General features: G+C 46.5%; 5 protein-coding genes across 5 annotated transcripts; 4 read left to right on the top strand and 1 right to left on the bottom strand.

Annotated features, from left to right (window-relative positions):
- Nucleotides 1–1,273: 1,273 nt before the first annotated feature.
- RhiXN_09727 (uncharacterized protein) lies at nt 1,274–1,915 on the top strand (the record flags this gene model as incomplete). The annotated part of the gene is made up of 1 exon (XM_043329543.1): nt 1,274–1,915. One exon carries the CDS (start codon nt 1,274–1,276, stop codon nt 1,913–1,915), a length of 642 nt encoding a protein of 213 aa, XP_043182377.1.
- A 657-nt stretch (nt 1,916–2,572) lies between these two features.
- On the top strand, nt 2,573–5,020 carry RhiXN_09726 (uncharacterized protein; the record flags this gene model as incomplete). The annotated part of the gene is made up of 4 exons (XM_043329542.1): nt 2,573–4,127; nt 4,216–4,254; nt 4,311–4,807; nt 4,958–5,020. 4 exons carry the CDS (start codon nt 2,573–2,575, stop codon nt 5,018–5,020), a joined length of 2,154 nt encoding a protein of 717 aa, XP_043182376.1.
- A 3,152-nt stretch (nt 5,021–8,172) lies between these two features.
- RhiXN_09725 (GNAT family acetyltransferase) lies at nt 8,173–9,307 on the top strand (the record flags this gene model as incomplete). The annotated part of the gene is made up of 2 exons (XM_043329541.1): nt 8,173–8,623; nt 8,679–9,307. The coding sequence occupies 2 exons, from the start codon at nt 8,173–8,175 to the stop codon at nt 9,305–9,307; spliced, it is 1,080 nt and encodes a 359-aa protein (XP_043182375.1).
- A 632-nt stretch (nt 9,308–9,939) lies between these two features.
- RhiXN_09724 (C-8 sterol isomerase) lies at nt 9,940–10,864 on the bottom strand (the record flags this gene model as incomplete). Its single annotated transcript, XM_043329540.1, has 5 exons — nt 9,940–10,073; nt 10,123–10,271; nt 10,324–10,438; nt 10,493–10,670; nt 10,733–10,864. 5 exons carry the CDS (start codon nt 10,862–10,864, stop codon nt 9,940–9,942), a joined length of 708 nt encoding a protein of 235 aa, XP_043182374.1.
- A 337-nt stretch (nt 10,865–11,201) lies between these two features.
- On the top strand, nt 11,202–11,776 carry RhiXN_09723 (3-hydroxyanthranilate 3,4-dioxygenase; the record flags this gene model as incomplete). Its single annotated transcript, XM_043329539.1, has 2 exons — nt 11,202–11,366; nt 11,417–11,776. The coding sequence occupies 2 exons, from the start codon at nt 11,202–11,204 to the stop codon at nt 11,774–11,776; spliced, it is 525 nt and encodes a 174-aa protein (XP_043182373.1).
- Between the last annotated feature and the right edge of the window lie 1,122 nt (nt 11,777–12,898).

Genomic DNA, 12,898 nt, shown 5'->3' with positions numbered 1-12,898 from the left:
AAGCAAGGATAGTGGAGCAAGTTGACCAAGCTGCGCACGGGAGAAACGTACATATTAGTAATGAATCCAAAGCAACAAAGACTGATTCAAAGAAGAAAAGGTTTGACAGTATTGTCGTGCCTACAACCAAGGTAGATTATATGCATATTAGGTTAATTACAAGCAAAGTTGGACTTACCGTTTGTCAGTAGATACCTAACTTGCGCGGGTTTGGTACTAATAAGAATAGTAACCATATGTGTATTGTTTCAAAACAACCCAAAAAAGGCTGCCTGTTACGTGAAAGGAGAAACACGCAAGCCTTCCGTTAGATGCAATATACATGAAACTAAGATGACTCACTTGAACCAAGGTTGTTGAATCAAGACCAATACCTTGTATGCAACGGAAGGATGACTTCAGCTGGAGCTAGGATAGACAGAGACGACAAAGATGAAAAAGGCAAGGTATTTGCCGTGGGTAACAGACGGTCTGGATCGTGTGATTGATGTTGCTCAACAAGCAAATTGCTGTGCTAAGTGACAGCCTTTGAAAGTTACAAAGGCTGTAAGATAAAGTTAAGAGGCAAACCAATCACCCATAAGATCCCACAAAAAGTATAACGGGAGAAAACATATTAATTTGAAGCATATTTTCAAAAACTAGTGAAAATTGGTGGAGCAAACGCAGAAGAGGAAAAACTTGTGACAATGGAGGGGCATCTTGGGCTTTCTGAGTGCCACATTCTAAGAATTGTATAAGTCAAAAATTGGGAGATAAATTTGGCGTCGGATATTGATTGCCAATAGAATGTTCATCAACGGCAATAAAAAGGACTCACTTGTCAATTGAAAGATCCACTTAGAGTGGAGCACGGTGATCATCTTAAATAAGATTTGATCCGTTTAAAATTGGATCGCCAACGTGAGGTATTGCACTAAAAACCTGAATATATCCACCAATCAAATTTGAGGCTGAAGGTAGAACAAGAAAGACCAATCATTGGTTATTGCAGGATATGGAGATGTACTTACCTTTGCAAACCAATGCTCTGGGATCAGAGCAACGAAGGAGGTGTTTGACGTTAGACCAAAAGGATTCAACTTCCACTGGGGACATTGATGTAATGTAATGGTTGTCCGAGTGCGGAGAGCGGCCAGGTAAACAATAATCAGGATAGCACCTAAGTAGTTAGCTTTGCAATTGAGCTTTTGTTTGACTCCCTCACCTGTGTAAACCGTGCTATCTTGTTGCAAGAGAAACTTAGTTTTGTGTTGCTATGCCTTGTCTGAATATGCCTCTCAATCCTAGATTTGGTGCTGCGTTGTTGGTGAACGCCCTTTTTGCCACTTCATCCAATCCTTTGCCTCCGAGTACTCTCTTGCACCAAGTTGATGCCCAGCCAGACCACAATGGAACTAGCTTGCCTTCAATTTATAGTCAGCAGAACGCGGTAGAGGGGCAAGGATTACACGCGCCGTCAGATGAGGATGCGTGCCCGGCGGCGCAAGGTGGCACGACACCGGGGTCCAGCAAGACGTTGCAAAGGAAAGACAGAGTGGGAGGCATTAGCAAACGGCGACGGGTAACAGTCGAGGAGATACCTGACAAAGGCGGCCCAGACAAAGCTGTAGAGAGCTTTCCCCCATTCCTTCCCACTCTATTGGCTGTGGCAGAAGATGACACGGACGCGCACAGGTCCCGTGTATCAAACCAATCTAATTACTGTTTGTCAGATTGTCTAAAGAGTTTCAATGGAGTATACCTTGAACAGTTTCCCAAACCGTTGGTTGGAGCGCCAGTGTCAAACAAGCACGTACCTCCGCAAGATTTGGAATCATACATGAAATCCTGTGGACCAATGGCAAAACTTGAACATTTTGAGGTCACGGAGTTATTGATGACGTCTGGAATGACTAATGCTGCAAAGGATTGACATCTAAAAAGTAGGATGGTAAGTTTTAATTTCTACTGAATATACAAGCAAAGGCTTACCAATTAATTAGTATAAGAATCAAACTCCTTGGCCGGATTGTGATTCCATGCTCTCCAATGTTGATAAGTTAGCACACGGCCCGGATTTTCATTTGGACAAGATCAATGTATTTGATGGTCGAGGTTTAAGGCAACATTATATGGTGCTACGAGACATAATTAGTATAACCCAGGAATTCCTTTTGGACGCATCATTCAAGAACCACATACAGTACAAACCATGCCGGATCTATACCTTGGCCAAGAAGACTGAACGTGTCTATGGCAAAATGTATTCTTCAGACTGGTATTGGAATCAGACGGTAAGCACATTTGTAGTAAATCATAATTATATTAAATAACTTGCCGGTTTCAGGAAAATCTTGTCCGAGAGGGAAAGCAAAATGCTACGGTACTGGGGATGATTGTGGCAACCGATCAGACAACAGTCTCAATGATATGTGGGGGGCAAAAGGTTTACCCAGTGTATGTCTTGTTCGGGAACCTAGATAAAGCCTGGCAACGCAAACCCAGTAAGCATGGGATGTATCTCCTAGGCTATCTCCCCATTGAATCGTTTGAAGATATTGCCGACAACGACGAGAGGTGACAGCTCAAGATGGAGTTGGTTCACCGAGCAATGGAGAAGATGTTCCAGCCACTACGTGAGGCTTTGGAGGAAGGTGTTGAGATGTGGTGTCCAGACGGTCATCTGCGTCAAATATTTCCACGCATAGCGGCCTACACAGCAGATTGGCCCAAACAAAATCTACAGGGGTGCACATCGGAGGGGGGCTGTCCAATATGCAAAACCTTGAATTCAGAGCAAGGATTGCTTGATGAAGAATCCGACCTACGCAATAGAGAGGAGACATTAGATGCAATACGGAAATACATGATGGATCAAAATATTACTCGCCTGAAACTCCTTGGGTTAAAACCCACCTGGCCATGGTGGGGGGATATCCCTGGCCTTAATCTTTCAGCTTGTTTTACCCCCGACCTCCTTCACCAAGCCTATCAAGGTGTCTTCAAGTCCCATATTGTCCGGTGGATGAAGCACATCATTGGCACACACGTGCTTGACAATTGGCTATTGGCTATGCCACAGGCAGAGGGGTTGACGCATTTCGCTAAAGGGATCACACCGGTCAGTCAATGGACGGGGCGACAGAGCAAACAGCTACTTGCTCAATTCTTACCTGCTGTAATCGGCGGTCTGAATCCCCCGGAGCTAGGGGAAATGATTCGAGTTCTTGTCAACTTCATATATCGATTGCACGCGTTGAGTTTAACGGAATGGGACCTCGGGGCGATGGAGGACGACCTGAAAACCTTCCATGAACTTAAGGAGTTGCTTGTCCTTAAAGGGTTCTATAAGTCCGAAAGGCGTTTTAACCAGATTCCCAAGTTGCACATGCTACGACACTGGGTACGGTCAATTCGCGAACTGGGTACGCCAGACGGCTACAATACAGAGGCTCCAGAACACCTACATATTGAGTACGCCAAAGTTCCGTGGCGCGCATCGAACAAAGTGAAGCCACTGGAGCAGATGGTCATATATATTCAACGTCAGGACGCGATAAGGATGCACCGAAGATACCTGGAGCAATACCTAGGAATGGATCAGGGTGAAGGCGAGAGTCCAGATGGGAGCGAATACGATAAGAGACGAACTGAGCTGGAACAGGTTGAGGCACTAGCCGAGCATGCGTTTGGGACTCAGAGCGCGCGTTTTGGCTCTACGACGTCCTTGGGCGTGGAAAAAACCTGCGGACAAGGCAATGACAACACGAACGGGGAGGACAAGCTTGAACAAATTGTTTACCCACGTCCGTTACGATACATGGCCAAGCAGGCGACCAAGGAGAAGCAAACCTTCCAGGACTTAATTGACAAATACAAGGCTTCGAATGTCATTTCTGACGTACGCGATTTCCTTACACGCCGATTGGGAGTCCCTAGACACGACAGCTTTGTTTCCCAAAACAACTACGTGAATGTCTGGCACAAAATTTATCTATTCCATTCTCCCCCCTCGTTTGCCCCTTTCGATCCCGTTAAGCGAGACGTAGTACGTGCAAGTGCACCTGAGGTTAGTCCTAGTGGACGGGTTCGTCGGGCTGGTGTCTGGGATGTTGCGTTGTACGTGGAAAAGCCCAACCGCCTGCGTAAGTATCATTTCTTAACACCCACATTTCTCTACATTCGCTTGCCTATTTTATGTATATCTCTAACCAACTGAGCCCACGACAACAGGTTCTTTTTCAGACACAAATGAAAAACACGGGATTCACCGTAAGCTCTCCCTATGATGCACGCTTTACTACTTTAGCATTAAGGCCTACATCTAGGATATCGTGCAGGACGAGTACGTGCCTTATTCACACTCCCTGCGCACCTACGCTTCTATTATAGTGGTGAATTGGCATACCTTGAGCTTTTTGAGTCGTTCGACGTTTCTGCATCTCCTTTCACAAAGCTTTACTCGACCCGGCCCGATTTCGATTCGAAGGGTCTTCGTCAAACCCTTGTTATTCCAGTTACCGACATAGTCTTCGCCACGCACCTCGTCCCTAAATTCCATACGATCGAGAATCAACTGGAGCTTAATCGCTACGTTGATCTTCTCGATACTCGCGGGAACTTTTGGCTTAATCATTACTACAATCATCACTTCTACCAGTACATTCAGTATTGGAGGCGTCACCGGCCGCGCCTCCAAGATCGACTTCTTGCAAATCTTCAACGCAGCAGGTTTCCAAGACTAGCGGGGGAGAGAGAATCCCAGGAAGACTCATCCGACTCATCCGTTACGTCTCAACGTTGGGACCCCTCGGCATCTCGACAGGTCCGCTCCCAATAGTCCGCGTAAAAAGTTTCTGTCCCCCCCCCCAAACATTTTCCTAATTTTGTGTACGGCTGGGCTTATCGATTGTGCCTCTTCTTAGTCTTAATAATTATATCTTTACTTGCTAATCGATTGTTTTTGCAAGATTAGCCTGAACATCAACTCGACTACGAGCGTGCTGACAAAACTGCTCGCACTTTTGGGCTTCAATAAACCTTCCAACCGTCTCGATCACTGGCTCTTCGCACACAAACGCACTAAATCATCATCGGTAATCTTATTCGTTTGTAATTATATCTTTTTTATGTACAGAAGATTCCCCGGGGGGAGGGGGCGCGTCGGTCTGGCTCTAGGTAGCACGTGGTAGCGCCATAAGGCGCTTCCGAGAGCCCTATGGCGCTACTGAGGCTCGCCGAACCTACGCTGCGCCATAGTGCGCTACTGCGCACATTCCAGCCAATCGGGTTTTTGTTGAGTTGGTCCTTCTACTAAAGCTTAGAAATACACCGACGATTATATCTCCCTGGATGAGTTCGGATACCCACGGCATACAACCAATCCAAGCCTTGGAACTCACGCAAAGGTATTTCCCACCTTTGAAGCAGAGTGTGATAGAAGTCTTGGGGGTCTTCCTTAGATAGACTACGGTAAACCATTGGGCACCCAACCTAAAACAGCACCAAGACTAATATTCTGCAAACGCATTGTATTTTTGATATTTTCGCGCGTCGCGTGTGCTTCTGGGCATCCCGGCGATTGAACAAGTTCGAGATTGGCTGTGTTGGTTACCCTGGTACACACAGCTTCGTGTGTTCTGCCTTTATTAGCTCTCTTTTGGACCTATGATTAATCTGGCCACCAGGGGGTGTTTGTCAGCTTTGGCATTATTTGAGTATTATCAAAGACAAAGTTCGTTGGGCTATAATACTTAACTAGGGCATAGTCAATCACTGGGAAAGAACTAGAATAACGCCATGACAGATCGATCATTACAAAAACATCACCTTAATAAATGTCCGCGCGAAGATGTGTCATCAAACCTACTGGTCCACTGGAGATTCAGCACAAATATTTCCCTCGGTGTAGACTCTGTCTGCGCCACGAGTGTATGTCAAATGATGTACATTTAGATCAAATAAAGACCTCGATCACGTCGACGGTACTTACGATGGTGGATCAAAATCTCGCAAAGCCTCCTATCAGTTTCACAACAGAAACAACACGAGCCCATATCCTTAAATATGCGTCCGAATATAACGGAATTAGTATCGTATATCATTAATTTTCCCCTAAATTATTGGTGCTTATGCGGCCATCGGGGTCTGCGGTGATTACTACCCGAATATTTTCACCACTAATCCAAGTTGGTCTACTGATCGAAGTCGTTCTACGCCGGGAAGCTACCAAGGGGCTTGTGAGAGTGAGAAATGGACAATGGAGATATCATGTGGTGGTGGTTCACTGCCGAGGCGGTCGGAGCAGTAGAGTAGTGTATGCTAATATTATCCGGGGTCGGCGCTGGTGGCCGAGTGTCCGTAACCAGTTACGTACGTCAGTGTTTTGCGGCACTCACGATTAGCCTCATCGCCTGCGGGCACTCGATTGTACTACTTCTCGAGAATAGAGGACACACATACTCGGCTTTTGTTTCGTAGTAAACCACTGGTATGGCTAGATCAGAAGTATACGTGTACGTGGCAGATGCTTCACCACGATCCTCGATCATAATACTGTCATTCCCGACCCGGATATACACAGCCGTTGATTTGATGGTCGATGAATCAGTGACCCCTCGACACCTTGAGATGATCCTTGTGTCACGGTAAGATTGTTCATCCAGATCCGAGTTTCGGGGCCGTCTACCCGGTAGCGCCTAACCTCATATCGTGGAGTTGGTAAAGATCGTAGGCCCTCCGGGACCGAGGATAGCACCCTTATGCACAAATCTAAATTTTGATATTCTGTGCACAGATATGGCGCCAATCAAGTCACCTACATCGCCACAATAGTAATCTCGAGTCAAGATGACGTGAATATAAGCCTGTCAGGCGGCTTTAACGTAGGTTTTTTCTACTCATATGGTTCATTGAATTACTCAACTAACGGAGGAGTGAAAACCCGATGGTTAAAGTGTATTTCGCTCGGGATATAGCGCTGCGCTAGGCCATGAACAAGTAATGATTGATGTGATATGGCTTGCGCGCAACAGCATGATGCAAAGATGCAACTTTGATTCAAAGATGGCGCCTGGCGTCTGGATAGCCGGCATTTGATGCTCGGGTCCTGACGATGAATCGACAATTCTGGACTGTATTGCTACTATGCCACATATATATTACTCTATAATATACTCGATCGTGATCGGTGCTAAAACGTGAGGACAGTGTCTGTCTGGTAAAGGAAAAGGACGATGAAGGGTTTGCCTATAGTGCAATAGTTGCGTACGGCCATAGCGGGCGCAGAGATTAGATAATCATCGGATACTTGGCCGGATAACACTTGGTGCCGGAGAGTTTTCGTTGTTCATCAAGTTGTTCTTGATCTCTACGCCACTTACCACAGTGGGAATAATGAACTCATTGTGGGCCCAGAACTCGACGTAGAATAACATGGTGGGGGCAGTTGAACTGCACAGCCTAAATAGGCGCCCATTTATTTCCTAACTGTGGTTATTCCTCTGTGCGACTTGATGTTGCGACACACAGCCTTGCTTCCTGACAAACGATTTCGTTTGGCCACAAGCCTGAAACTGCCAATGGATCGAATGGATTCAAGAGGCTTATAGCGCTTTGTCCTTAACTGATGAACCATCATTCGCTTCCAACATCCATGTGGAGACTGCGGTGATTGGTCTCACGCTGCAATAGCACACTATCTGTGGATTACGAACTTAGGCCGATATTTGCAGCGTACCGGTATCTGACTTCCGCGACCGCCCGGGCAGTGCGACCCAAATCGCTCGCCACCATTTCGCACGGGATTCAATCCCGACATATGTCGGATGGATTTGCGAGTCTGGCGTGGCAGCGCATCTTTCCAGGATCGGCGTATACCGAATGGCTTGCTAATCCCGAATGACTCGTAACTAAGCCTTAGCCAATTTCCAGTTCTCGGCTAACAATATTGGGTCAAATCCAGTTGATGTGCATTGACTCGTCTTTGTGCTGTGCTTTGCGTGGGGTCCGGTTATACCATCACTCTATCACTAATGCGGCTTCTAGTCCGGAACAATGCCCATCAGTACTCATACCGTCGGGATAGGTATATAATCGCACCCGCCGGCGGCCTGTCAAGCTCATCCCTCCCAAGTTACACTTGCCTTTGTGTCCACCAAGCAATCCCACTAACGACCGACATCTACTGCCATGCCTTCTCGTGCCGCAACACTCAATCTTCAGGTCCTTATCCACCCAACTGCAACGGACTTCCTCGATGCTACCGAGCATATTCTCGAGAAATTCGGTCTTACCTCCAACATCATTCTCCCTTTTGCCATTAAAGTTCGCAAGAACGAAAGGCTTCCTGTCTCTAACGCTCGAGGGGCAGCTTACTGGTCGGCGCCTCAGGCAGCGCCTACGTCTCAGGTACCACGGCAATTCTGGATGACGCAGTGGACCTCCCGTGGCGCCAGCTCGGTACCCACCCTCGACTTTGTTCTCGCCCTTACCGAAGGCCTACTTGGTGCTTACCCAGTGTTCTTCTGGTCACCTCACCAGTCAATCGAAATGTCTTCTGCATTCCTATTCCCTCGTATTCAAGCAATTGTTGCTCGTCTCTCCAGAGCGATCCCCGCTGAGCGGGTCTTTTCTGTTTTCGGTGAGCTGCCTTGGCTTGACGATATTTATCACAACCTCACTCCTATCCCTCGCAGGTCAAGAACCCGTAGTCAACGCTTTCACCAACGTATGGACTCAGGTCACTGGCAAAATTCCCGAACCTGAAGCTTTCTATGCCGCCAAGTTTTCGTACTGCACTCGCAAGCATCTCCAGCCTACTCCTCAACTTCCTTCAGGACACGAACTCCGGCTGGCTACCCTTGCCGACCTCGATCAATGCGCTCAGCTATGCAAGGAATTCGCTGACGACTCTGTATACTTTCCCCTATCACTAGAAGGAGGGCGCCAGGAAGCCAAGTCTATGATCGAGGCTAAGCATCTTTGGGTCTATGCCACTCCCCAAGGCATTGCCACTATTGTAGCCTCTACCCGCCGGACTCCTAATGCAGTCGCATCGATTAACAAAGTCTATACTCCCCCCAATTTCCGCGGTAAGGGATGCGCCCAACGCCTGGTGGCCTACGTCACCCGTGTCCTCTTGGACGGCACTGACTGCGCTACTGCGCACGAGGCTGTTGTTCTCTACGTCAGCCATGGAAATCCCGCAGCGCGCGTCTACAATCGGGTCGGCTTCCAGGGTTTGGATGATAACTTGCCTCTCCCTCCTTTTGTTGAGAGCTGGCTTGAAACCGGGTTCCAAGCAACCCAGCGTGGTCACTGGTAAATGCAATCCCCAACGTTGAATGAAGTTTCGAAATATTTCTTTTATCTATTTATTGCTCAAGTTCGGATCGCTAGTCATCTGTTTCTCCTCCCAACATCCCCATCTCACTTTCTCGATCATCCAATTTGGTATTTATTTTTCATTGTGTCTTCGAAGTTGCATTTGTCGGAACACTGTCATAACGCTCTGTATACCTATCTAGCTCCAAGTTGTTTGTTGCAGTAGTGTAGTAATTTGCTGGTCAATTAATTGTATCGCCGAATATCTCCCTATCTGTTGTTGATGTGTGGTCAAACTAGTGAACTGGCCGGACGAATCTTCTGTTTCAAGTTTAATGGGATCAAGGTGATGTTGATACGGACGAGTTGCGAGGCACATTCGCCCAGACCAAAATTGATACTTTCGTCCCAAAGCTCTGTAACTCCACTCCGAGTCGGATCTAAATGGAGTCCCTTCAAAACTCAATAATTGTATAATAATAAGGGTTATTTGAGAGATGCAGAATGTTATGATGTGCTTGGGCTGTACCAGTACAACACCTCAACCATCTGTCACACAGACAATAGTAATGGTGGGTTTCGTATTAAATGATCGTAAAAGAAACACTACTGTGACAAGTGCTGTTACAACATCTATATTTTTCCGACCAAAAGGTTACGAATCATCTCTCTCCCAGTCACGTAGACAGTGTCCCACAGGGTTGGGAAATCGAAGGTTGAGGAGAACGTATCAGCAAATCCAAAAGGTAACATCAATGGGATCCAACCTATTAATTCAATTAGTATAGATACCAGACTCCTGCGAATTGGACATACCTCGAGCGTACTCAAGTGCCCAACAGCCTTCGTGCATTTTGTATTGTTTTACGATTCCACGAGGAAGGTGGTGAACGGACCCAGCAGGATAGCGTTCCATAGTTAGGCCGCCAGCAGCAAAAGCCCATTGTTCACCTTGCAGAATATTGCTAGTGCGACCGATTAATACAGGGATGAGTAAAGTGGTAACTGGATGCTTACAAATAATCATCTGCAGTATGCCTTCCGGTATGACCTTCAGTACCAAGTGGGGTGCCAAAGATGATCAAGTACTCGGTGATTGATGCATGAATAATGTACATAGCGCCCATTGCACCTAGAGGAGATAGCATGAGTGTCAAGAACAAGGTCTTATATTCGACGAGCATACCCCCAGCATTGTTGAAAACCCACTCGTGCTCCCGTACATTGACGTGCTTGGCACCATGAGTTTGAGTAAGATTCGAAACAATGTGAGAAATTATTTTGGGCATATCATCATTATGCAAGGCAATGGCCTCTTTTGAAAGTTCGTGCAGTGCGTTATGATCAAAAATATACCATCTATCCTAGATTAAAAATAGTGAGTGTCGGCAACGAACAAGCGAAAAAAACCCGAACCAACGCGTACTTTGATGGTATCAAGCCAGGAATAGAGTCCTGCGACTATGCAAAAGATGGTGGCCCACGTCATCCACCGCTGCATTTTTCCGGGCTTTGCAGGTACTGGAGCAGGCGTGTGTTTTGTTCGCTTTTCCGGCATGTCACAATGTAAGGAGTGGCCTCGCGTCCCTTTTATATTATTTAAGAGAGAGGTTTAAGCTGGGGTGTCTCAAGTTTACTCACCAGTAGTATCGTATGAGAATGAATTCGCTCAACTATCGTACGAGCCCGACACCGAATTTCTCCTGATTTTGAGCAAAAACGCCACGGTCACATGATATGTATCCTGGATAACGTAATTAATCCCACTCTCTTGGATACATAGCTCAGGAAGTCCCACGACCAACTAGCCACCCCCAACTTGTCGAGCGTAGGTCAACCTCATATACTTACTTGAGCTTAACCACAGTTAATAATTTCATTTGGTTACAATCAACATGCCCTTGGCACCTCCGTTGAACTTTCCCAAATGGCTGTCGGAGAATGCTGACCGATTGAGACCCCCAGTCAATAATTTCTGCCTATATCAAGGGGGTGATTTTATCGTGATGGTGGTCGGTGGACCAAATGAACGCAGTGATTACCACGTCAACGAGACCGAGGTAATGTCAAGCATCCTAGCCTATCACTCTGGCATTGATCTGTGATGTAGGAATGGTTCTATCAACACCATGGCGGGATGTTGCTGAGGGTTGTAGACGGAGAAGAATTCAAGGATATTCACATCGAGGAAGGAGAGATGTTCCTTCTGCCTGCCAATACTCCGCATAATCCAGTACGATTTGCGGACACAATTGGAATTGTAATTGAGCGCCAGAGACCGGCAGACTCGATAGATCGATTGCGATGGTACTGTCGTTCCAAGTCACACGACAAACCAACAATTATTCGGGAAGACTCGTTCCACTGCACTGATCTTGGTACTCAGCTTAAGCCATTGATCGAGAAGTGGATATCGGACCCGTCAATTCGCACATGTAGTAGCTGTGGAGAAGTAGCAGGCGCCAAGTAAATGACTAGATTTTGATGTACATTACAGATTGGGGCATGTCAATTGAAGATGCCTGTATTTTTGCCTTACACAGCTACACTTTTGATTGACCGATCATCAATTCGGGGATCATGTATGCGCATATCGTCTCAAACGCAACTGCTAAATTTACGCCTCTGATACATGCTTAAGCACTCTGGCCCTAATTTATAGGAGCCGAGTTCAAATTTTGCCAAATTAACCAAGCACTGAGGCACTGAGATCTGTTAAATGTGGGTAACAACTCTACAACCGCGGTCATCAGATCGGACATTCAACGGGCTTCGCCCGGTACCTTGGTATTTTCGAAATTAGATTCTATCAAGTATTGACGACCTAACGTGTGGCCCGAAGCATCTGTGAAATGACGCCTCAAAGCCTCATTTTTAGTCGGGTATCTCATAACGATATCGAGTGAAGATCATGATTTTAGTGGCGATACACCAAGTAAATGCGTTCGCCAGAACGCAATGCATACATGATTCCTGTTTTCTCATGATTTCCTACAAATTATAAGGAAGTTCTAGAATTTTACAGTGCCGCCCACCACGACGGTTCTGGGTTTTGTTCATCAAATTGGGGGGAGGGCGGAATGTTTGCTACTTATGCAACAGGCGAACAGATTGTATGCAGACCATTCATTTTGTGAGTTCAAACCGGGCAACTTCGCCGTTTTTCTCGCAGAATTCTATCATGGCAGTCCACCGCTCCCCATGAATTGCGGTGCTGTTTGTGCGAAAGATACATCCGCCTTGTGTTGATATAGACGCCCATATCCTGATTTGGAAAAAAATCATTTGTGGCAATATTTGCTTTCACCGGTTTTGGCCGCGCGAGTGCGGTGAAACGACCGTAGAACACATTTGCAATTCACCACTTTTTGATTCACTATGTTTTATTTTGACCGGCCATGGCTGTGTATCAGCCAACTCGCTGTCTCTTCATGCGCCGCATTTGGAGATATAGATCAACTCCCGGCATCGCGCATCAAATCCCCGAGTTGGTCTTGTCATGTGGATAGATCACTCCAACGCATAAAACCCGGAAGTTGTACCAAATTAATCCATCGCTTTTTGTTCTAATTATTCTACTCCAAGACAATAT

This window comes from Rhizoctonia solani, chromosome 8 (genome assembly GCF_016906535.1).
Source record: "Rhizoctonia solani chromosome 8, complete sequence".
Taxonomy (NCBI): domain Eukaryota; kingdom Fungi; phylum Basidiomycota; class Agaricomycetes; order Cantharellales; family Ceratobasidiaceae; genus Rhizoctonia; species Rhizoctonia solani.
Note: the sequence above shows the minus strand (reverse complement) of the source record. Positions and strands in the feature narration are given on the sequence as shown.